Genomic DNA, 23,450 nt, shown 5'->3' with positions numbered 1-23,450 from the left:
TTATTGTTTGCGTTTCAACAATAAACAAGTAGTCATGTTTCATTTTTAAAAAGGCAAGAATGAATGTGTTGGCATTAGATTTTTTTATTATTTAAGGTTCAAGTAGAGCTGTAGTAGTCAAGGCACTGAACAATGGACAAGACAAAACGTAATAAAAACAAGCAAACTGTGAAAACACTGAAATAAAAGTAGAAGCTCATAAAGTGTCAGTTGTGTTAATGCATGACAGGCACACCTGATATTCCCTTAAGGCCTCACTAAAACCTGTTTTGTTTTTTTTCAGCCAGAGTGGACAGTGATTAACACAATGCATTCATCACAGCAGGCTTATGCGGCTGGGGAATTCCTTGCCTGACCTTTTCTTACCCTCTTACATTTTTTTGTTCTTTTTTTACGTCTGTGCAGTGTGGATGCAAACGTGTGCAAAGGGGGTGTTCGTGGTGTGAAAACCCTGAGAGGAAGTAAACAAGGGGCGTCCTGCTCAGTCTTTTGGGCACTTTCGGACACACTTGGCACCGTTCCCGCACACCTGGCTCAGTCGTATCCACGACGCACCGCTGCTCTCTCAAGGCGGCCTTTGTGCATATCTCGACATGCTACATTCTTTTGTATGCTGAGGCCTTGTGGTGCCCTAAGTGTACCGGATCATCCCCAATAAAGGCGTCAGGAGCTCATCTACGTCCCTCTCACAACCATGAACGAGTAAAGTGTAGTGCGCTTAAGAGAAAAAGGCAAAAGTTTGTTCTCCAACACATCACCTCGCCAGTTCAAAAACAGAAAATCATCGTGGTTTGTGTGTAAAAGGTCTCGAGGACTTGTTCAGTAGTGCAACCTGCAGCACCAGCTGGGATGCATTTCCACAGTTCCACAAGAACTTGAATTTGTTCATTTAAATCCCTCCACAAATTAAATTCTCAGGCTGCTTCCATCATGTCCTCAACAATTGCCGTCTCCCGCTCTCCCAGCTGACTGGTGAGGTCAGGGGGTTCTGAGTTTTGGGGGTCCAGCAGCTCCAGTGGCTCATCCGGCACCAGCACCATAGTGGCAGCGGTAGAGTACGAGGGCATGGGCTTCCTTTGTCGACCCCTTCCTTTATGGCAGCAAATGCAGTGCAGGCAGTCGTGGACGTTGTACTTGAAGAGGCGTCTGCAGGGGTGGCAGAACTGGTAGAAGAGCAGCATGAAGACCACGGCCAGGCTGTAGCAGATCAGCAGCTGCACGGCCAGCAGCGGCGCGCACACGTACTCGTAGAAGTCCGACTTGTAGAAGTACCAGAGCGTTATAAGGAGGAAGTTCTCAACGAAGCGTCCGCAGTAGTACATGGCCAGGCGGTCCCAGCGCTGCTTCCTCTCGATGAGCTCTCGGTGAGAGAGGTCCAGCTGCACCGCCGACCAGCAGAAGACGTTGATGCAGGCGTAGAGCAACGTAAACATGCACAGCACCACGGTGGTGCCCAGCTTAGAGAAGTTTTTCTCAATGTTCTCGGTCAGGGAGCCTTTTTTGGCCCAGAACTCAGCCCAGGGGAGGAAGAAGAAAAAGAGCAGGTTAGCCACGCCGACAAGGATCACCCAGTGTGTGAGTGCCGTGCTGAACAGGACCAGAGCGGTGATCCGGGTGGCAATCTCCAACCCTCTCCACACGATCATGCACAGGTAGGCTGCCGGGCGCAGCCGCAACTTGTAGTCGTCGTATCTGATCTGGATGGCCAGAACGCTGCACACAACAGCCCCGTATATGATGGAGATCAGGGTGATGATCATCAGAACCCCTGTGACAAACATACAGAAGTCATCATGTCATGTTACACTTTACAAATGTTAACAGAATAAAGTCTAACAAATGACATCAACATAAAGTTATCAGAATTCAATACAGCAGATATTCAAATGGATTCACTAAATCAAGCCTGAATTAAAGTGGAATTAATATTCTTGAGAAATGTTTAATGTTAAATGTTTAATTTGTCCACTTTACACTAAATACCTCCAAAGCGAACGACATTCCCATTAGCCTCAGCTATACTGTGTTCATTAGTAATTAGCAAATATTAGCATGGTAAACATTATACCTGCTTAACATGCGCTTGTTTCGTCTTTGTGAGCATGCTGACATGCTGAATTTAGTGTTTAGCTCTAAGCACAGCTGTCCCTGTACTGTAAGTGCAGCCTTAGAGCTGCTGCCACGGCTGTACACATCGTATTTTAATGGAAAGCCTGAATATTTTACACTATCACCACTGGTTTTTAATAGGGTTTCAGTTTAATATGACACAGCTGCTGCTTCCACAAATCTCCAGCTTCTATCAGATATGTTCAGTCCACCACAACTCCATACACACCTTTTAACAATTGTGGAGAGAAATGCAGAAAAGAAAGGACTTATTAGGTTAAAGGAGGTTGTTTAAAATCTTCCATCCTTACTTAACTGCATTTATATACTGGCAGTAACACCTCGTTCTATTTGCAAGGAGCTGAAAACCACAAAGTATTTCATAAATTTAGAGGTATTTGGACTTTGCCAAGAATAAAAACAAGGAAACATTGTACAGTAGTAATTTTTTCTTTTTTTTTTAAATCCTCACATAGAGGAACCGAGCATGAACCCCAACCCCTCAATCATTCTTACATCTGGTAGGGAGGAAGTATTTCTCCTGGATGGTGGCGTACAGTTGCAGCGTCAGTTGAGGCGTGGAGCCCAGAAAGGCCTGGATGACCGCGGTGCGTTTGAAGGCGTTTCTGTGAGTGGCCAGGTTGCGCTCCGATTGACCGATTTCCCACTCCATGGGCGTCCCCTGTCCCTTCTTCAGGCTGATCTTCCTGGAGATGGTGACATAAGGCTCTTCCTTTTTACCCGCCCTGAAATAGATGACCAGAGCCTCGACACACCTGAGGACATAACAGAAAGAGTGACTGAGAGTGGAGTACTATTTTCACACCAACAGAGGGCAGTGCAATGTTATGTTTACATTATGGGTCACTGCAGTGCGATGTTGTGTTTTAACATTAATATTTAGTCATCGTACTGTGAGAATATGTAAGGTCAAAACAGAAATGAGTAAAATCAAGTATCAGGGCCATAAATCAGAAATTTATAGTTGCAGTTTGTTTTCAAACTTAAAATGAGATATTTAGGTATTTATCAACATTAATCTCAGAAATGTTATCTGATGAAAAGGATCCATAATAAACAGAACTTTCTTTGTGAATCACAGCTTCACAAAAAAATAGAACACAGTGCTGAGAATCCACCAGAGGGCAGCCAGAAGAAAGAAAACACAGCTCCCTGAGGCCTGAATGTATACACTGAAAATACCAGGGTGTGGTTCTCTTAACCTTAGCGAGGTGAATGCTCTCTGTGTCACAATCCAACACTACACTAGTTTAGCACTATTTACGAGCACGGAAACATGTTTCTCTGCTGCATGAGGTTTCTAAAGAACTCAGACTCAGAAAGAAGTCAGACTGCTAACTTTAAAGAAAACATCTTTATCTTCAACAAATATTGTGAATTTATGGGAAAGGTAACTGTTTATACACTGTAAAAAATAATTCTAATTATTCCTGACTGGTTTCTAAAGGCCCAAATGACACAAAAGTTTTTAAAATAAATGTACGAGTGTACAAGCTGCAACAAGGAAACTACCTAAACTGGAAGTGCAAGATATTCACCTATCAACAGCAAAATGTCAGCATTATAAACCCTGAATAATTTGTAACATGAACCGAAATTCACAGTGCTGCACATCTGCGCTCAACACCCTGGGAAGACTCCCCCTGCAGCACTAAGTCTCACATCACTGTGCTGGAATGTTATCTTCTGCTCCAAAATCTCCAGTTTTGGACTTGTTCATGGTTCAACTATGTGCTGTCCTGACAATCCGGAGTCAGCAGTTAGACTGTTGCTTCAGCTGCGACCAGTCTGGAGACTGTCGTCTTTACTCACAGTGCAAATGTGGCACAGTGCCAAGCTTCCACACACGTCCCTGAACTGGGTTTGAACCGAAGGTTAGAGACTCGTAAGGGAAACGTTGTTATTTGGAAGCGCGGCCTTCTCACTAAACCAAAACACACTTGCACCACATTCACTCCCAGACTGATAGCCACAGAATAACAGTAAAGGCACAACACCCTGATTTACTGACATCCTTTCCCTGGAAACCTGGCAGCACAGTGGGCTGAGGATGCAATGTGAGGGTACTGAACTTGAGCCAGCGTGCACTTAGGATTCTGTAAAGCGGCTGAGAGGCAGACTGAATTTCACTTATGGGAGGAAAAAAAAAAAAAGACAGCATTACTGATGAATGCATTAGCCAAGAGAATCAATATGCTGACTTCCAAGGCAGCATCTTACGGATTTATAAAGGGAAACACGGGCTGCTGCTCTGTATTTGCAGTCTAAACATGCAATCTGTTCCCTCAGCGTGTGAACACAGCAGTGTGGCGTGACAAATACCACATGAAAGCAAAGGAACTGCCGGTAAAAAGAAGTCAAGAGACATCAGCGACTGAAATACTGATATTCTCTGACGAAAAAGGGCATCAGAGCATTCAGGAAATTCTTTCAATAGCTCTTTAGCAAGATCATCTTGTTTTGGTCGCTTGGGATTACATCATTATTGACACAGTTTGCCAAACACAAAAGAGACACAAAAAAACCAGGCTCTGCATGCTGAGACCAGTCCAAGCTGAGAGAGTAATTATGTAGTTTCTGTCAAGTCAAGACAAGGCCCATCCTGTAGCAGATAACTTGAGTCCCTCGTTGAAGTTGCTATAACAACTGTGTGGATCCCGTGTCCCATCATCTTCTGGTACAACCCGTAAAAACAACTAAAACTACGGCTCTTAACAATAAAAAATGTTCATGTGCAGTTATCAGGTAACATCACGAGTTCGAATTTCCACTTAAGATCATAATTGCAACATCCCTGAGTCACACAGGAAACCTCCCCTCTGAGCCAAGACGAAACAGAGGAGAAGTGTTTACAGCAGCACAGTGTGGAATAAGAACAGCTTCAAGTAGAACAGAAAAGTACAGCGCAGACCAGAACAGAATAAAATGCTCTTTAATAACAATCCTGGTATTTGTTTTCTGGCCTCACTGCATCAGAGATGTTACAGTAAAGAAAATGTTCACATTAGAGCATTAGGCTCACTGTAATAGTTAAAGCCGTTTCAACGGTCATGGCCATTTTAAATTACAGGCACGAGCAAAGCATTCTTTGGTAGAGAAGAGGCTTGTGCTGCATCATAAACATGCGTAGCTGACAGATAACAGCTGCTTTTGGTTGCAGCAGCTTTCTTCATTCAGCTGGACAAGCCTGGATGGTTTTTATCCACTGCTACTGTAGCAGCGTGGCTGAACGTCTACAGATGTTGATGGTCTAAAGAAGGTGAATCCTCCTGACTTCAGTGATCTTTTTCCTCAAGCCCCATCAACAGGTCAAATTTAGAATTTGTCGAGTACTTAAGTTAATGACCAAACATCTGCTAAATTAATGTCATTTCCATTAGCTTCAGCTGTACTTTGTGTTTACTGCAAATGTTAGCATGCTAACATGCTGACGTCAGCATTTAGCTGAAAACGTCACTGTGCCTGAATGAGCTTTTTTTTGTTTGTTTGTTGTGTCCAGGCTCCTATTCCAGATTGATTTTGAGGCTCTTGCACGTATACTCGACAGATTTAGCACTGCACTTTGTAACACCGTCAGACTTCTTCCTTGTCACACCCTGACGCTTACATTACCCACAAAGTAAATCAGCCGCCGACAGTTTGGTCAGAAATGTTGATGTGTTAAATAAGTAGCGGCTGTTAGCTATTAGCCTTAAGCAGAGGTGCGGAACAGGCTACAGAGGCCTGCCGAGATCACTTCTTTCCAACTCCAGGGACACAGATCTTTTTCATTTTTAAACTTAAAGTCTGACACTGACTCCAGTGACATCACTTGAGGCAATTTATCAGACTTCGCACAACTCCCTTTAAAGCCACCAAAGGCTTCACACAACTGCTTTCACATATTCCAGTTGATTTCCCCAAAATAAACAGATTTTGGTGTGTAAAACTGGTGGGGTTGTCCTTCAATTACAGACAGAGTGATACTGATGCTATAGGCTCATACCAATAACATTAGAGAGCTGCAGGTGGGCTGCAGGTGGGCTGCTCCAACATGTGTGGCTTTATCTATAGTGGGTTAATAGATGATTATAGACCTGTGTGTGACCTTGGTCCTGCTAACTGTGGGAACTGCAAATCTGCATGGATCACTGTAGTATTAAAAGAGAGCAGGAATCAAGTGAGCTCTGCACTGTATTCTGAAAATACAGTGAGTTGTATCTGTTCTGATCTATTACAACACACAGCAGATAAGCTCCAATCACAACTGTTAGCTCAGCATTGAAGATAAAATCATTTCCTGCCTTTTGAGTGGCCTTACAATGGACGGCCTGTTTTTCTTTCTCGTCATTGATATGCCTTTTAGCAACACTTTCTCCTGCAAAGCATTGCTCCTGTTGCACCTAACCTGCACAAAACTGAAAACGAGGCTGAATTTCCTGCCCCGTAAAAGGTAAAAGAAACACACCTTTCAATAAAGCCTTACGATACTATCAATTCAGAGCAGAGCCTAAGGGCTCACTGTTGACATATCAAAAGTTCAGAGAGAATGACAGAGGGTATCAGATTTGAATTTCAGAGTCTCCACCTACATCTTCCTGCATGAGTCACGCTTCGCCAAACAGGTCTCTCGGCTGAGATCAACTGACACTGAAGTGCAAACTGGCTGTATTCAAACACAACACCTCCCTCAACCACAATGCTTTCAAAACTTTTTAAAACCTTTGCATCGCTTAGAAGAACACATATTTGGTTCTTTTTTCTAAATGTGTGCCGACCTGTCACATTTGCTTTTCCGCTGCTTTGATTTCCAAGAATAAAACCAGCTGTATTATTTTCAGAAGCCTTTCCAGCAAACATATACAACCTCTTTCTGACCTCTCTCCTCCTGAGCCAGCCAGGCCCAATCGGTGGACTGACTGGTCCACAGCACCAAGGCCTTTGGGTGCCATTACCCTTAGATGAGCTCATACAACTGAGCGGCGTACAAGCCATAAATGTGAAGGATGTGTTACTAAAGGGTGGGTGCCAGCTCTGCAGTCATTTGACAGACTGCTTTTAGAGTCTAGACAGCAGTGGGGGGGACTTCAAATGAAAAGAAGCTCAGGACTCCTTATACTGTATGTCCATCCCTGTTCAGCAAATGATGTGGGAGGTTGTTTGGTTTGTTCTGTTCTTCAAGCTGAACAGGCTTTCCATCTGGTGTGTGATTTAGATAATGGCTGCCAAATCTGTAATTCTCATTCAGCGCAAAAAAGCTGTTTCAACTAAAGCTGAAGCTTCAACAGTCTATCATAGCAAGTTAATGTGGTTCATATTATTTAGCTGATGAACTACAACAGATTGATGCCAACTGACAGATTCAATAGGTGAGTCAGTATTAGGGCTGCAACTAATAAGTATTTTCATTATCACTTAATCTGTTATTTTTAGATTAATATTTGGCCTATGAAAATAAAATAGATCTGCAGTATCCAAGGGGACGTCTGAACTTGATTTTGTTTGATCAAACACCCAAACACATTCAGTTTATTATCATATATCTTGAAGAAAAGCAGCAACTCTTCTAATTTAAAAGGTTGGAATTAGAGAATGTTTGTATGGAATGTAAATGTCCAGTTACATGTCCAGTAAAATGGAGAGAAGGAGAAGACCAAGTAAATACATAACAATATAGATAAAGATATGAATAAACAAATGAATAAAACATTATGATGCCGGGCTGCAGCTAAAGATTGTTGCCATTATTGTTCACTCGGCTGGTATGTCAGAAAACCTATAACTTCACCTTCCTGTGTCTTATTTTGTTAGACCAATAGTCAAAAGAGCCTAATATATTCAGATTACTGTCATCTATGTCAAAGAAATGCATCAAATCCTCACAGTTGAAAAGCTGGAACCAGCAAATGTTTTCCTAAGAAAATGAAACTAAAACCATAAATTGATTATCAAAATAGCAACCAGTTAATATCCTGCCAGTAGACTAATTAATAACCATTGCAGCTCTTAGACAAATGAGTAATGAGTATTTATAGAGACAACACTGAAAAAATCTCAAGCCTTTCTCTACTAAAATGACCAGTTTGGTGACTTTTCAGGACTTGTTTTTGCATGTTTACTACAAATCACATAAACCACTAGCAGACAAAGTGTCTGAAAACTATGAGGAAAATACTACTGGAAAAACACACACACATCCTGCCCCTGCCTTCGTGGTGCTTCAGTTGACCTGACCCCCACCTACCTGATGAGAGGGCCGAGCAGCAGCAGGTGCAGGAACAGGACCAGAGGCCGGTCCCGGCCCAGGTCTCTGTGGATGAACGTCAGCGCCAGCTGGATGAGCACAGCGGGCACCAGCATGAAGGTGATGGTGAAGCTCATCCAGATGGTATCGTCTGTCTTGTGGTACCTGCTGCAGAGCACGACGGCGCTGACGAACTCCGCGCAGTACAGCACGGTGGCCAGCACGACGCTGAAGGGGGGGCGGATCCGGCTGTGATTGACCACCAGCATGACTCCGTTCTCCTCCACCGAGGAGCACTCCTGCGGGTCCACGTCCGAGATCTCCCGCTCCTGCTCCTCCATGGTCACTTCGCTCATACTAATAATGACTTTGATTTGTACTCACGCTGCGAGAAACGACTGCGACGTGGCTAAAGAACGCTGACGTGAGGCTGAAGTCGTCTCGCCGTACTCTGCTCAAAAAACATCACTTTTTGTGCGTAATTCCCTTGATGCGTCGTCTCTCCCAACTTTCCACCAAGTTGATCATCGCAGGTTTTTGTTTGTATTGAACTTTACAACTCGGCTGCGCAGCCACCCACGCATCCCTGAGATCTTTTGTTTGTGTGTCTGATATGTGGTCGTAAAGGTTTTACCACCCCGTTCAAACCAGAGGAAACCACCTTACTGCCCCCAGAGATACCGCCGCTGTTACCGCGCCATCAGAGAGCAGGATCAGGAGAGTTAAGCCCTGTCATGCACTCCGTTTAGAGCAGAACCTCAGCTGGGCGATCACCGTCCAAACTGGGAGGCTATCTGGAGCTTGTAGTTTGAAGAAGCGTGTTGCTGGTTGCTAAAAGAACACGGGGGTTTCCTCCAGAGTCTCGCTGCAGGCTGAAGGAGGTCTGGGCGTCTTCGTGTCGGCACACTTCTGCGGCAGGTCGTGTTTTCACTCTTTTGATGGGCTGTCAGTGCAACAGCTGCGTCAAGTCAGCCAGAAACACACCGGGCCATACCGGAAGTGATGTGCGGCTGCCTTCAAAGTAAGAGATTAGATATGAGATGAGATGAAACTTGACTCCTCAAGAAACACATTTCAAAAAACACATTTGAAACAGATTTCAGGTGTGTCTAAAAAAAAAAAAAAAGTGATATGCTAATATGTGTGCTAACACTCGCACTAAAGGGCATGAAAAAAGGTTTTGGATTGTCTGCCACTGTGAAAATAAATATATACATAGAAATACACTGAGGTGGATACATATTTAGTAAACTATACATTAAAAGCAAAAATAAAATGGATTAAAAATGAAAAAGAAAACACCAAATTATTCTACAAAGCAAAACCGCACATGGATCTGCTGCTACTAAATACAGGTTTAAAAACATTCAGTACCAACTGTTTGTTCCATTATGTTTTGTTTGTTGTATTACTGGGAAATAGAAAAAGAAAACACTGAATGACGTGTATAAAGGGGCCGTCGCACTGAAAGTAGAAAAAGGTGTGACAACAATGGAAAGTTTTGAGTTTTGAATGTATTGGAGAAGTGTAAACATCTGAATGGTCGGGATATGAGGGATCTCGTACAGGTCACTGTGTCTTTAAGAACTACTACTGTACTGTTACTACTACTGTTAGCAGAGAAGGAGGTCAAAGCTGTAAAATCTAAGAGGCATCTCAGTCTACAAATAATCAGTCAGGAAAATATAAACAAGGATTTACAGTAAATGGAGAGAAACGCTGCTACTTCTGATACAGTAATAGAATCCATGTAGTTTTTATGACATACAGTATTTGTCCTCTCCTAAGGGAAGCACTGTGGAGGACGAGCATTGAGGGATCACTTTCACTGCACTTCCATTTTTAGTTTCCTCCAGCAGGGCGGTATTGGCCTTGTTATGGTGACCTGCAGGCCTGTGAGCGAACAGGTGCAGCTCACACACAGACACACACTATTAAAACATCACTCCATCTTCTCATTCATCTTTTACACAGACGTGTCCAAATTACATTACAGTTTGTTAAGACTACGTGTCAGTTAGGCAACATTAGCATTTTACGACCCAAGTGAATTTCATGTTTGCTCAAGTACCGAAGCAAACAAGGATTAAGTGTACAGAAGGTTCATGTCAACATGACCTGTCACCTTTGAAATAAGTCTATTTATGAATGAGCATTAACCTCCACTAATTGTGGATGTAACTTTGTTTTGTTTCCCCTTCAACTGCAAAGCAACACAGGGAGTTGTCCTGTGTGCATTTCTGTGTGTATCAACTGTGATGCAGTTTCAACACAGCTCGCCTCAAACATGCCGACCTCTCCCTGTCTAATCAAATCTCATCTAAGTCAGTGACGTCAACCTGGCATTGTTAAGGCGGTCAACGCAACATTTGGAGGCTTTTCATTACTAATGCATGTGTTCTGTGAAGCAGTGGCGTGGGTCAGTGACTTCAGACTGCAGAGGACATGTGCTCTGTGGAGCCAAAGGGGAAGTGGAAGGCAGAAACATCATTATGGAGCAGCAGACATGCCCTGTACACAGTGTTACCAGCCAATCAGGTCAGCAAAAGGGTACACAGCTGGCTTATGTGTCTGATTCTTTACAAGGAACTGAAATTATCTATTCATCCTGCCTTTGTCTTGAACTATCTTAAGGGATAGTTTGACATTTTGGGAAATGTGCTTTTGTGTTTCTTTCCATGTGTTCCACTATGAAGATTGATACCACTATCATGCTTGTTTGCTAAATATGAAGCTATAGGAGATAGGTTAGCTTAGCATTAAGACTGGAAGCAGGGAGAAGTGGCTAGCTTGGCTTTGTTTAAGGGTAACAAACCCCACCTACCGACATTTCCAAAGCTTTCCAATTAGCAGGCTATATCCTGTTTGTTTAATCTGAACAAAATGTGAAAACTATTTTACATGGATTATGTGTCAAATAAAATTTAAAAAATATGAAATGTTAATTGACAATAGCTTTTATTGTCTTTGGACAGATCCAGGCTAGCTGTTTCCCCATGTTTCCAGTCTTTATGCTAATCTATGCTACCAATCTCCAGGCTGTAGCTTCATATTTACTGAACAGACATGACAATGGTTTTGATCTTCTCGTTTAACTCTCAGCAAGAAAGCTAATAAGCCTATTTGCAAAACTGTTGAACTGTTTCGTCAATGTTAAGATCTTAGAGCAGAAGCTGTGAAGTAGTCTGACTGTAACCCCGATTGCAAAATCAGCAGTCGGGGGTCTTTGAAACATGTTTGCAATGTGCAGAACTGGAGCACACGGGGGTGTGGTCCTCAGCTGCTGTTGCTTTTGCTGTGTGCGTGTATGTCTGTGTGTGTGTGTGTGTGTGTGTGTGTGTGTGTGTGTGTGTGTGTCAGCTGACACAGGGCTGTGGTCAGAGCCTGGGATGAGTCTACTCAGCAGAGAAGGACAGAGCCTGATTGGATGTTGGTTTAATGACATAATGAGATAAGGCCTGCATACACACCAGTGCTCCAGGTCTCTGAAAGCGGCCACCACACATTTGTTCATCTAACGTATAATTTCATTACAGCTGCAGAAGCTCTGCTCCTCAGGCCACTGTCCATTTTCTTTAGATTTTCCTATATAAACTTTGAGATATGAAATAATCAGTACTGTGGATTGGTGTGTATAGAGGCTGCAAATCAAAGAAATGTATGTTCAGCTGTGAGCAGACTGAGATTTAGATGCAGATGAAGTTCATTTTAGCTTCTCAAGGACAAGAAAATAGCGCCATTATATTATTTACAGACACTACAGGATGCACAGCAGCCTCTGGCAATGAAACTACTGTAGATACTGTGAGTCTGAGGCCATCTAGTGGCTCATGCTGCATTACAAACATGCTGTACTGACTTGATTATTGTATTGATACCATTATGTAATATGTTGTCCTCTGTAACCACTGTTGTATCTGAAAATTTACACTATGGAGTTTTTACCTTTGTGTATGACATGTGCTATTATAAATAAACATGTCAAATATGTTTTCACCTGCAATATAATCTTATTTTTGTTCTCAATATTATCCACACTGAGTAATATTTTATTTACTTAGGTTTTTTGTGGATTTGATAAGAACAGTACTCACGGATCAACTGGAACTCAAAGAGGCAATTTTTTATCTGTTGTCCCAGACCAGATGTTAAAAAGGCACCATTACGACCTATCTTTAAAAAACAAAACAAAACACAATAATAGAGAAAAATATGCAGTACACATTCATTAATTAGATAATAAAGTATGAGTACAGTAACATGCTTGTTTGCTACAATCCATATGGCCATTGTTTTTTATGAACTTATCACCACGCCATATTAAATCCAACCAAAATGTACCTGACAAGAATAGGTTAAGCTTTAGTTCCAATTACACCAGTAAACATGTCTCATGTATACTGTGGTGTGACACCACCTGGCCGTCATCATATTTATGATGTCATTATCTCCCTGAGTGACTAAGCTGTGTCACCTAAATCAGTTCAAAGATCTGCATGCGACCACTTCCAGACTTCAACGGGAAAAGCAGATCATGCACGTCACAGATCACCCCATGAGACACATTTAGATCTCCTGGACGGATACATGCATCTTTGGTAAAGTTGAAGAAGAACCACGCCATCCAGTGGGATTAGCGCTGTGCTCAGAGGACTCTGGGATTGGTTGAACTGCCAATACAACATTTCCCAGGTTGTACCTCCCACATAGGGTGACCAAAGGCTTAGTGTGAGCCTGATTAGTTTTGTGGCTGGTGGGTACAAGATGTTAGTAGAGACGAGCACCTAAACAAATGCATGGACATAGATTTACTTCTGTGAGTATTCTTCAGATTTCTCGTAGCTTAGTGAACCTTTCTAAACTTTACACCTATTACATGTGATTTAGTCATTCAGTGGTATCAGGTACTAGTAGTTTAGTGCTCATTAAATTTGAAACGCTTTGTTTTAATTCACTGATTCACTGCTTTTTATCACCCATGTGTTCTGTTTGCTGATTTTCTGTGTGAAGTTATTATGGAAATATTAATTAAAACAGAGTATTTTCATTAGTTAGAAACACAGAAGTAATGTATTGTTGACTTAATGTAGGTATATTGTTTACATCAACAGGTTTCTCATGACTATCATTACTGCTTATTGCTATTTTTAATGCACATTTTTTACAATTTTATTCGTTGTGCTGCAGTTTCTAATTTCATGTATTCTTTATTTATTATATTAACATATACTGTATATATTTCTAAAGTATGGATCAGAACCAAACATTCAAGGGAACTAGTATTACTCTAGTATTTGTCAAATTAAGCAAAATGCTTAAAATGATATAACTTACAAAATAATGTTTTGTTTTCCACAGACACATATTTAAATATACATTTAATGTTGTTGTTTTTTTCTACACATAGTACTAACATATACATCTTTTACATATAAACTTTCATAAAGCTCACAACACATGTACTCAAGGTAGGTAGGTAACTACAACTAACCAAGAAACTAAAACTAGGTGTGAAAAAACATTTTAGTTAATTCAAATAAAAGTAAAGACTAGGCCTTAGAAAAAAGCTAACTGAAATTATATTGTGTACATACAAAACAAAATGAAATATGAAAAAAATATATATACAGGAAATGTCTTTAGTTTTAGTCTTTGTCAATTTCGTCAAATTTGTCAACAAAACAAGCATGAGGAGGCACTGGTGCATGTGTTTACTGAGACTAAGATCACGTCTACACGACAGTTGGGAGTCAGTTGTTTGTATCGTACTCTACCACTGACAAATACCTCCCATATTATAATTAAAAAACCTACAACTATCACTGAAACGTATGAAAACTAAAATAAAACAACCCATTTATAAACAGTTTAAAATAAATGAAAAAAATAAAATAAAAATAAAAACTGGTGTTGATACGATTATACTAACTTCCTCTAAATGCCTAAAATGCTGAAATTTCAGATGCCTGAGCAAAACATTCTCCTAAGTCACACTGTAGCAGACATGGTGACAACACCGTCCTCTACAGAAACAAACGCATGTGGGTCAGCTTGTTAACAGCGGTGTAAAAGCAGGACATTCTAAACTGGCTTTAGCAGATTACGGAGCCTCAACAGATGTACTGGACAAAGGACTGAAAGATCTGCCAGTGTTTTTTTTTTAGCATATGGCCCGACGACTTCAGACACACACACCTGCTGTGTGTGTGTATTAAAAGACTCAGGAGGACTACGTGTAGACATTGTACCTATAGCTGAAGGCTTTTACTGGGCTCACTCATCATCAGGACCATAGAGGATATCAAGAAAATATTTGTGTTTGTAGCGAGACTGTCTGCAGACTGCTGATTTGAAATTAAAGTGAGGTGAAGAGTGCTTGATAACAGCTAATTTTAGATCCTGTGGGGGCAGAGAGACACACTTGGCAGTCAAAGCATCGCCTGGATGCCCGGCCATCTGTAACAGTCTCCTTAGCCCACAGGAGACTCAAAGCATCTTTGTGTTGGACCTGGCCATGACCGCCAGTGTCTTAACCAACCGGCCATATATTTATGTGTGTATGTGTGTGTGTGTATACTGAGGTTGACCATCTGTCTGCAGGTACCAGTTCCAGAGAAGATGGTGGCCACTGTGCACACCTTTCTCACCTCAATTAAACATGTTCAACCTGATGAGCAACTGCTGCACCTGGGTCTCCAAAATACAGGAGCCAATCAGGTACAAACGCACAGTGAAATGTACAAAGAGCTTGATTGGTGATGTGTGTGCTGCATTTGGCAAAACATAGTCCCTCCAGAAAGATAAAATAATGCAAAAATCAGCACAATCACAAAGTTGAGCCATAACCACCACCTTGATTCTCCATATTCAACAAAATAAAACCATTGTGGGTGCAGATGTTTCTCTGTTTTCTGTTGAGGAAGTGATCTGAAAATTACTCAACTTAGAATACAAACAAAAGCATTCTGTGCAGAGAACAGAGAACTAGACAAATCATGATTACAGTTTTCTACAATATGAATTTGCATGTCATGTACAGTTCATTCATGCCCCCTGGTTTCCAGTTGCTACTTATATTTACATCAGTTAAAGCTCGATGCTGGTCCTGTAAGTGATTTATGTAACGCAAATACTTCTTTACAGGAAAGTGACCATTCTGGTGGTTGGTCTTGACAAAGCAGGAAAAACATCCTCCATCAGAGGGATGTTAAGAGGTAATTTAACAGTAACTTTAAACCTGATGAATCTCTCCAAGCGCTTAAAGAAGAAACACAACAATTTATCTACCTGTGTTTTACTTTCTGTCCTCTTCAGTCCCCCATGGAGTGGAAGCAGGACCCACCCAGGGTTGCATCCGAAATGAGCTCAGAGTGGAGAACTACCTGGTCAGCTTGTTGGATGTGGGAGGATCAGCAGAGTCGAGAGGAGCCTGGAGGGACATCTATGGGGAGGCACATGGGATCATCTTTGTGGTGGACTCTGGTGACAGGCAGAGGATAAAGGAGGTCAAAGAGGTTCTTGCAGACCTGCTGAGACAGCCAAGAGTGGCAGGAAAACCAATATTAGTGTAATTATATTCAAATTCATACACAAATACATACAAGTGTGACACAGTATCATGTGCAGTTCACACAGCGCCCTCAGGTGGCTGAAGAGAGAAAATACTGAAATATCTTCTCACTAGGTAACTGTGGCCTGTGTTCAAACCATTTCTTTGCAGGTTGGCAAACAAACAGGACAAAATGAACGCTTTGCTGGGAAGTGAGCTGATTGAGATTCTATCACTGGAGAAGCTGGTCAACCAGAGCCGCTCTCTTTGCCATATTGTAAGTGTTGTTTTAAAATTCATCAACAACATCTCTTGTTGAAACAGCAGAGAAGCACAGGATTGTAGAGATGCAGGCAGGCAGAGACAGACCTTTGTCCCTTCCAACTCAGGAGCCTTGTTCAGCCTTAATGGACCTGCGACGCTGGTCGGACAGGAAGACTCTACGAGGCCTTCGCTGGTTGCTACGAGCTGTTTGTCTGGATTACCCCGAGCTGTGTACTCGTGTAGCCCAGGACAGCAAGAGGCCCCTGGAACCAAGAGAGAGGAAAAAGAACTGGAAAACAGAGAAAGTTCGCAAAAAACCCAAAGGGGAACGGTAAGAGAGGACTTAACATTCAGTGCTTTCATTTACACATAAATATTGTACAGATCAACCTTTCACGTTAAATGTTTTTAACGCAGAATGAGATCCAGTAAGTCAGATCTTCACCAGGTTCATCGACCAAAAGACAAAGAGAAAAAGCCCAAGAGTGAAGGGAAGCTGCAACCCATTCGAAACATGCTGCAAAAGGTTAGGAAAATATCTTGCATCCTTTTTAAACCTTTACTCAGTAGCCACTTTATTAGGTACACCTGTAAACTCTTTCTAATGTAGTCCAATTCAAGAGCCATAAATTCCAAATCTCCATCTGTGTCAGAGCGCAAGGTGACGTCTTCAAACAGTCTATCATGTTTGTGTCCTTTGTTGCCTTATTTTTGTATTTTCTTTGTCAAAATTGTGATATATAGATATCTATATATACACACACACACACACACACAAATATATATTGTAATGAATTCATGTTTCAATAAATGGCAAATTAAACTCACCGGTCTTTGATTCACAGGAAACGACTCTGAAAGAGAAGCTGAAGACGAAGAAGAAGAAGAAGGCGGTTAAGGTGAAGGAAGGTGAAAAAGATCAAGAGGAAGTGCATGAACAGGAGGAAGAGGACGGTGACGGTAATGAGGGAGAGCAAGAAAACCCCGGTCACAGAGAGAAAGCCAGCAGTGCCCTGATACCCCCGAAAAAAAGAAAACCGAAACGCAAAACGAAGGTGAAAGAAGAGACTCTGGACACGCATGAATCACCTGACAATGATGAGAAGACACTTAAAGGTATTGATTAACTATATATCTTTTAGTGATTATCTGTTTAACAGTGGAAATCTAATATTTCTTTTATCTTCTGCCCAGTTAAAGGGGAAAAGAAGAAGAAGAAGAAAGTTGTCAAAGTGAAAAGGAAGAACAAGATCAACACAGAGGAGATGCCTGCAGCTTACTCTCAACCCGTGGACCTGTCTGCAACTTTTGGTGAGCCTCACCTACTTCTTCCATCTCCAAATCAAATACAATAACACTTTGGACTCTGAAATGATACAGTGAAGACTGGTTTTAAAAAGATGACCTTGTCTCCCGATAGATCTTTACAGAAAAGCGATACTGGCTCTGAAGGAACGTCAGGAACAGGGACAGTGACTGTGAAACCTGTGAGGATGTGGTCCACAAGCAGTAGTGCACAGTCACACTACATCCCCACACAAACTCTGACACCACATTTTTTTACACTTAGTAGGGGAGACACAGACTGATGTGTCTTTATCATCTACTATAGACGATCACTTCGGACCTGAACCCTGAGCCTTCTCTGTGAAACTGCAAATCCCAGTGTGTAGTGAAGGGCAGGTCTGCTTAGTCATGATAGTAACAATAATAACATGAAATAAAATAAGAAATTAAAGATAAATATATCAATAACATCTTTTTAAAAGTTGAAGATAAAAGTGTGTATTTGGCCAAAATGGAGAGGAGATTTTGTTTGTATAAATCTATGCTGTTTTGATTGTGAAAGAAACATGATTTTTGAACTGTATCCTTCTTTTGTTTGTTTTTTACGATTATTTGAGCATTTTTCAGAAACGAGCTCTGCACTAGGCAGAGTGTAGGACACTGTTAAAGCGATGATCAGATATAAGAAATTGTAAAATAAACATTTTGACACTACTTGCATGGCATATGGTATTTGTTTACAACAGTAAACAAAGTATGTCAGATTTAAAAGTCTAACTCAGACAGTAAATGAAGAAATGTTTGTCTGAATGTATATCCAAATACGCTGGGTTCTGTTGTTTTCCACCTTTTTCCATGCAATGTACTAACTCAAAGACATTTTGAGTTAGTACATACTACCACAGTCCCCAATTCACTCCCTGTATCTGGAGACACTGTATTTCCCAGATGGCACAACAGATATGAGTCTTAATGCTGCAGCCTCTGGGTTTGGCAGTTGTTCAGTTTTATTAATACTGACTGTACTATACTTGACTTTAGCAATGACAAAAATGGCTTGAGTTAAGTACAGACAAAACTCTGTGGTTTGTTGAGTGATCATGACTCCATTACTCAGCAGTGAATTTTGAGTCACTGAAATTCTTGCAATAACATTTAAATATTCCTACATGAACCTATATTTCTACATTATATTTCTGATGTGTATCTTTTGGAAACTACAGATTTCTTTGACTATAGCACTATAACATAAAACAGGGCTTCATTCATTTAGATTAAGAATGACTATTGTCCAAATTTACATTTGCTTTACAAGCACAAACACCACCTTGATCGGGGCCATCAAATGTCTAACCCAGGCTATGTTCACATTTCTACATATTGCAGACTTACACTTCACTGTACCCTATGCTGGTTTTTAATGGTGGTTTATTGAAATCTACAAAACTGCAGACTGATTGCCACGATTGGGAATAAAATCTGTCATAAGGAAAACTTTTCCCCATTGCAAAATGAATCTGCTTGGGGACACCGAGGGCAAAAAATTAGTTGCTGGGTCCTTGTTACCCCCGTGGTCATGGACAACTTTTTCCATGATGGAGCACCACCTGGCCCTACTTGCTGTGTGGTAATTACATTAAACAAATCAATTCAGAAATATGCAAAGTAGCTTACAAACACTGAATAATGAAAGTTATAAAACTAGACTCTGACACTGGGGCCCTCTTCAAAAACAGATAATAATCATCACTAGTTAGGCCTAGATGAGCGGGTTGATGGTTAATATAACTACCACCAGCAGCTGGTTAGCTTTACTTAGAATAAAGACTGAAAACACCAACCAACACCTCTAAAGCTCTCTTAACAAACATGTTATACTTAATTTGTCTAATCCATATAAAATAACTGTTTCAAATCATCAGTTTATGATTTCATGGAGTTATGTGTGGCACTATTTCTTTCCATGGTGCAGTGACTTCCTGGCAGCCCCGTGGTATGGAAGCTAACTCTCTGCAATAAAGCAAATAAGCTTACTTTCCAAAAAAGTATTTCTTTAAGGCTGATCTCAAATCAGTTCATACTGAGCGTTAGGGGGCTCTTATCCCAAACACCTCAACACTGAGTCAGTCTCCAGCTTTTGGGCTCCCCATGTTACCCCTCCAGAGATGTTCTGTTGTAGTTATCAGCAACACTGCAAAGCTCTTGTTATCAATGAGTGATTGGTAATGGGAGCGCACAGTTGGGTCCTCCTGGCCCTGGATGCGGAGCACAGACGGGACCAGTGCGTCGCCATCTTTCGTCGTTGATCCACAAGCCCATCCCCCTGGTGCATCTTCACCGGGAAACCCTCCGACTCCCATCCAGTTCAGTGGGAAGCGCCTGTTACACGCACGGTGGCGGTGAAACATGGCCTCACCAAGGACAATAACCATCGTGGCCCTCTCCTTTGCTTTGGGTTTGTTTTTCGTCTTCATGGGGACCATCAAGCTCACTCCGAGACTAAGTAAAGATGCCTACAGTGAGATGGTGAGTGAATGGCACCGATATACTGAGTGTGGGGGTAAAGGCCATTGTTCTGGGCTGGCTGCGGACGCTAAAGGCTCTCAGGCTCGAATAATGTGAGGAGATGCTGACCTAAATAGTAAGAGATACGGAAAATGAATGCTGTCGATATCTGACTCGCTCTTTTAACGTGCTTCTATGGAGCGTTGCTCGGTTTCCCAGAGGAGACTCCTGTGTATGAAATGTGAGGACCTGCTGCATTGCCTGCAACAACACAGCTAGCACACAGGCTAGGCATGGATGTTCTAAGATAAGCCTTAAAACATGAAGTCATTAACACAGCTGACATCCACGAATCCGTATGAATGCATGAAACAACCTGAAACGTTTCTGCCATGAGCTACTAACCACTGAAACCGGGATGAACAATGAATCGTTTAATGCACTTTACTTTCTCAATACATGCTATAAATTAGCTGAAGGATGCTCACATGCACGCCTGCCGATCTACGCGTTTGTAAGTCGTAGCATTGTGGCCTGTTTAATATGATGTAGCTGCTAAAGCTTCTCCTTTAATGTGAAGAGCCACTTCAAGCTAAAGAGCAATGGCGGCGTATTCGAGCAAATTCTGTGAGGTGCACCTGCTGATGTTGAAATGTCCTGTGTGGAAGAGGGAAGCTGGCAGGCCTACAGGCTTCATATGCAAACTAACATGCTCAGGGTACTTTTTAATTTTTCTAATAATAGCTGTATACGGTCATGGGTTTTCTGGAGCCAGAGAGCCGTAAGCTGAAGATAAAATTGTGCAGCTCAGTACTGAACTAAAAGCATTTCAATGTGACTTGATGAGGGTGACCTTATGTGATCCTAACTGACCCCACTTACAGACACCGATGGGATCTAATTGAATGCTAGATATTTATTATGTACACGTGAAGTATTTTAAAGAGATCCCTGTACTTTTTTTCTTTCAGAAAAGGGCATACAAGAGCTATGCGAAGGCACTACCAGGCCTGAAAAAGATTGGGATCAGCTCTGTCCTGCTCCGTAAGATCATCGGCTCTCTGGAGGTGGGCTGCGGCGTGGTGCTCACCCTGGTGCCGGGCAGGCCGAAGGACGTGGCCAACTTCTTGCTGCTGCTGGTCATGCTGGCTGTCCTGTTCTTCCACCAGCTAGTAGGAGACCCCCTGAAACGTTACGCCCATGCTCTAGTCTTCGGTATTCTGCTCACCTGCCGACTGCTTATCGCCCGCCAGAGCGACGACCGGCCGGAGAGAGAGGACAGCAGAGAGGAACAGCACATCAATGACCAGGAAAAGAACAAGGTCAAGCAGTCTTAAGATCCTCTTCTGTGGTGGTCCAAGCTGTAATGAAGGGAACCTGGTGCGCCTGTGTGGATTGCAGTAATTCAGATTTGGAAGGAAGCAGTCACTCAACCCGTCACACACATCCTCTGTTCCATCCAGTTGGCTGACTGATTACTCTCACCTACTCCTCTGCACTCTTAATGTGAAACTGAGAACTCCTGGCCCATACATCCTCTGCACAACCGAGGACAATCATCCCAGTGGAAACTCTGATGTGCTCAGCTCTTTGTCACAATAGTCAATCCATGTTCCCTATTTATTTCAGTCCTACACTGTGCTAAAAGCGTCTTTGTTTTTAAGTGTGAATTTCATTTATGTTACAAGTTGATTTGAGAATGCTGTGTTTCATGAAAGAGTCTTTGTAGGTTGTTTTTCTAATTTGTTTTTATACTGTAGGTAGGAGAGACTGATAATTTATGAATTTCAATAGTTCAAGCATGTTTCATTTGATCAAAAAAGTATAAAACATAAACCAAAATGAGCATTTTTGAAAGAATTTTGTACTAATTATACATCAATAGTATTACATATCCAGATAATGTTTTGGTGCAGTCTTACCAGAGGATATTTTAGAAAAGAAAACAAATATAAATCCAGGATATTTTATCATCTTAGTAGATTTTTGCAGAAGTACGCATGAAAACATTTCTCTCAAAGTAAAATAAGCTGAATATCCTCTGTCTCATCTCAGTTCAGTTGTCACAATGAAGTTGTCTGGCTGGAAAGGACAGCAGTTGCTGCCTCAGGTGTCTTCTGCAAAGCTTATACAGCAGAACATAACCAAATCAAAGAAGAAAAAAAGTCTTTTTGCCTGTTAAAAATGGAATTTTACCTTTTGTAACGCACAGTTGAAGTCTTAAACCTGTTCACCATCTCTTAAAGATTCTGCTCATCTGTTTAGTTTTATTTTTTCTCTCTAAAGATACAAAGAGCATTCCTATTACAGTTTTGTCAGGGGGTGAAAGCTCTGTTAAAATGCTGTCCGTTTTGAAATTCACAATATTTCTGTAAATGATATACTTAAAATAAAGAATTGGAGGTGAGACAGACTATTGTTTGTTTTTACTAGAACTCTTGCATTTCATTCAGTTGAATCTAACAATAAACCTTAAATTTGTAACAATGGGTGATTTTTGTGTTGTAAACTTGTAATATGACTTAAGTCAGTCCCTGTTAAGGTGATTCCTTTATATCAGCACATCAGCTACATGGGCTGCATAGTTTTATGGGCCCAGATATGCAATGCTTGTCACTATGCCCTGTAAGAGTGACATTGCCTATTTTATTCTATGCATTACAGGGGAATCAGTTTTGTGAACTTCAGTCAACTCCAGCCAACAGTTTAAACTCTTTTTTTCTCACAATACAAACTGATGAAATGAATGTACTTATGAGAAAATTGTATTATGGGAGAAGTATCTTGATTATGTAATTTTATCTTGTAAATATAGTTTGTGCAGTGAGATATTTGAGTTTCTTATGGACAGATGAGTAGGAGAAAATCTCCAAAAACAAGAGTGGAGAAATGACCAGGCAGAATTTGACATTTCTAGGGAATTGGCTGAAACTGTGCTTCATTCTGGTGCCTTTTTCAAGAGCAAAGCCCATTTTTAATCCTAGCCATACATGGGCAGACAAAAAGGAGAGAGGACTGAGCACTGGGAGTGAGGGGACAAACTGCATAACTCGTATACAAAGGTCTTTCTGTAATGCATTCTGCCCTCAAGACACCCTCAAGACATAATGGAGTGATTTTGGCCCCTGCCCCTCCCCCCAGCATTAACACTGTACTGGAGGTCAGTTATAGCTTACAGTTTTGGGGGAAGTTAGGGGGGCGTTGTAGCCTACCCTTTAAAATTATGTAAAGTATTATATATTTACTTACCCAGTGAACTAATTGTCACTGTGGTGTTTGAAGTACAATTTGACCAACATAAAAACATTGCACTAATTACAGTAGAGTACATTTTTATAGAGAACACACCTTCTTCCAGTTCCCATGTCTGTCATTTTATGACCATTTGGTTTTGTAGGGTTTATGTAGTTTTCATTTTGTCTGTCCAGGTTTTCAGATACACAAGATTAGTCAATAAGCAGAAATTTCCTTAGTAACAAGTTTGATAATAAC

General features: G+C 41.4%; 3 protein-coding genes across 3 annotated transcripts; 2 read left to right on the top strand and 1 right to left on the bottom strand.

The window, feature by feature from the left end:
• Positions 1-83: 83 nt before the first annotated feature.
• xkrx (XK related X-linked) lies at positions 84-9,252 on the bottom strand. The gene is made up of 3 exons (XM_070836610.1): positions 8,354-9,252; positions 2,626-2,885; positions 84-1,768 (listed from the first exon to the last, which is right to left on the bottom strand). Exons 1-3 carry the CDS (start codon positions 8,707-8,709, stop codon positions 915-917), a joined length of 1,470 nt encoding a protein of 489 aa, XP_070692711.1. The 5' UTR covers positions 8,710-9,252; the 3' UTR covers positions 84-914.
• Positions 9,253-13,149: 3,897 nt separating this feature from the next.
• arl13a (ADP-ribosylation factor-like 13A) lies at positions 13,150-17,642 on the top strand. The gene is made up of 10 exons (XM_070837263.1): positions 13,150-13,169; positions 14,954-15,070; positions 15,497-15,567; positions 15,668-15,920; positions 16,074-16,179; positions 16,292-16,497; positions 16,584-16,692; positions 17,012-17,282; positions 17,361-17,477; positions 17,587-17,642. The coding sequence occupies exons 1-10, from the start codon at positions 13,150-13,152 to the stop codon at positions 17,640-17,642; spliced, it is 1,326 nt and encodes a 441-aa protein (XP_070693364.1).
• Positions 17,643-19,833: 2,191 nt separating this feature from the next.
• On the top strand, positions 19,834-22,372 carry tmem35 (transmembrane protein 35). Its single transcript, XM_070837112.1, has 2 exons — positions 19,834-19,979; positions 20,930-22,372. Exons 1-2 carry the CDS (start codon positions 19,860-19,862, stop codon positions 21,293-21,295), a joined length of 486 nt encoding a protein of 161 aa, XP_070693213.1. The 5' UTR covers positions 19,834-19,859; the 3' UTR covers positions 21,296-22,372.
• Positions 22,373-23,450: the final 1,078 nt, after the last annotated feature.

The sequence above is a fragment of the Pempheris klunzingeri genome, chromosome 9, assembly GCF_042242105.1.
Source record: "Pempheris klunzingeri isolate RE-2024b chromosome 9, fPemKlu1.hap1, whole genome shotgun sequence".
In the NCBI taxonomy this organism is placed as follows: domain Eukaryota; kingdom Metazoa; phylum Chordata; class Actinopteri; order Acropomatiformes; family Pempheridae; genus Pempheris; species Pempheris klunzingeri.
The sequence above is the reverse complement of the archived record's forward strand: the minus strand, read 5'-3'. Positions and strand labels throughout refer to the sequence as shown.

Excerpts from the sequence above, each read along its gene's own strand:
- xkrx (XM_070836610.1), bottom strand. The coding sequence starts at position 8,709 with ATGAGCGAAGTGACCATGGAGGAGCAGGAGCGGGAGATCTCGGACGTG. Across the intron at positions 2,886-8,353 it reads CTGCTCGGCCCTCTCATCAG|GTGTGTCGAGGCTCTGGTCA; the intron begins GTAGGTGGGGGT and ends TTATGTCCTCAG. Across the intron at positions 1,769-2,625 it reads ATACTTCCTCCCTACCAGAT|GGGTTCTGATGATCATCACC; the intron begins GTAAGAATGATT and ends TGTTTGTCACAG.
- arl13a (XM_070837263.1), top strand. The coding sequence starts at position 13,150 with ATGGACATAGATTTACTTCT. Across the intron at positions 15,071-15,496 it reads AAAATACAGGAGCCAATCAG|GAAAGTGACCATTCTGGTGG; the intron begins GTACAAACGCAC and ends ACTTCTTTACAG. Across the intron at positions 17,478-17,586 it reads GGACCTGTCTGCAACTTTTG|ATCTTTACAGAAAAGCGATA; the intron begins GTGAGCCTCACC and ends GTCTCCCGATAG.
- tmem35 (XM_070837112.1), top strand. The coding sequence starts at position 19,860 with ATGGCCTCACCAAGGACAATAACCATCGTGGCCCTCTCCTTTGCTTTG. Across the intron at positions 19,980-20,929 it reads AAGATGCCTACAGTGAGATG|AAAAGGGCATACAAGAGCTA; the intron begins GTGAGTGAATGG and ends TTTTTCTTTCAG.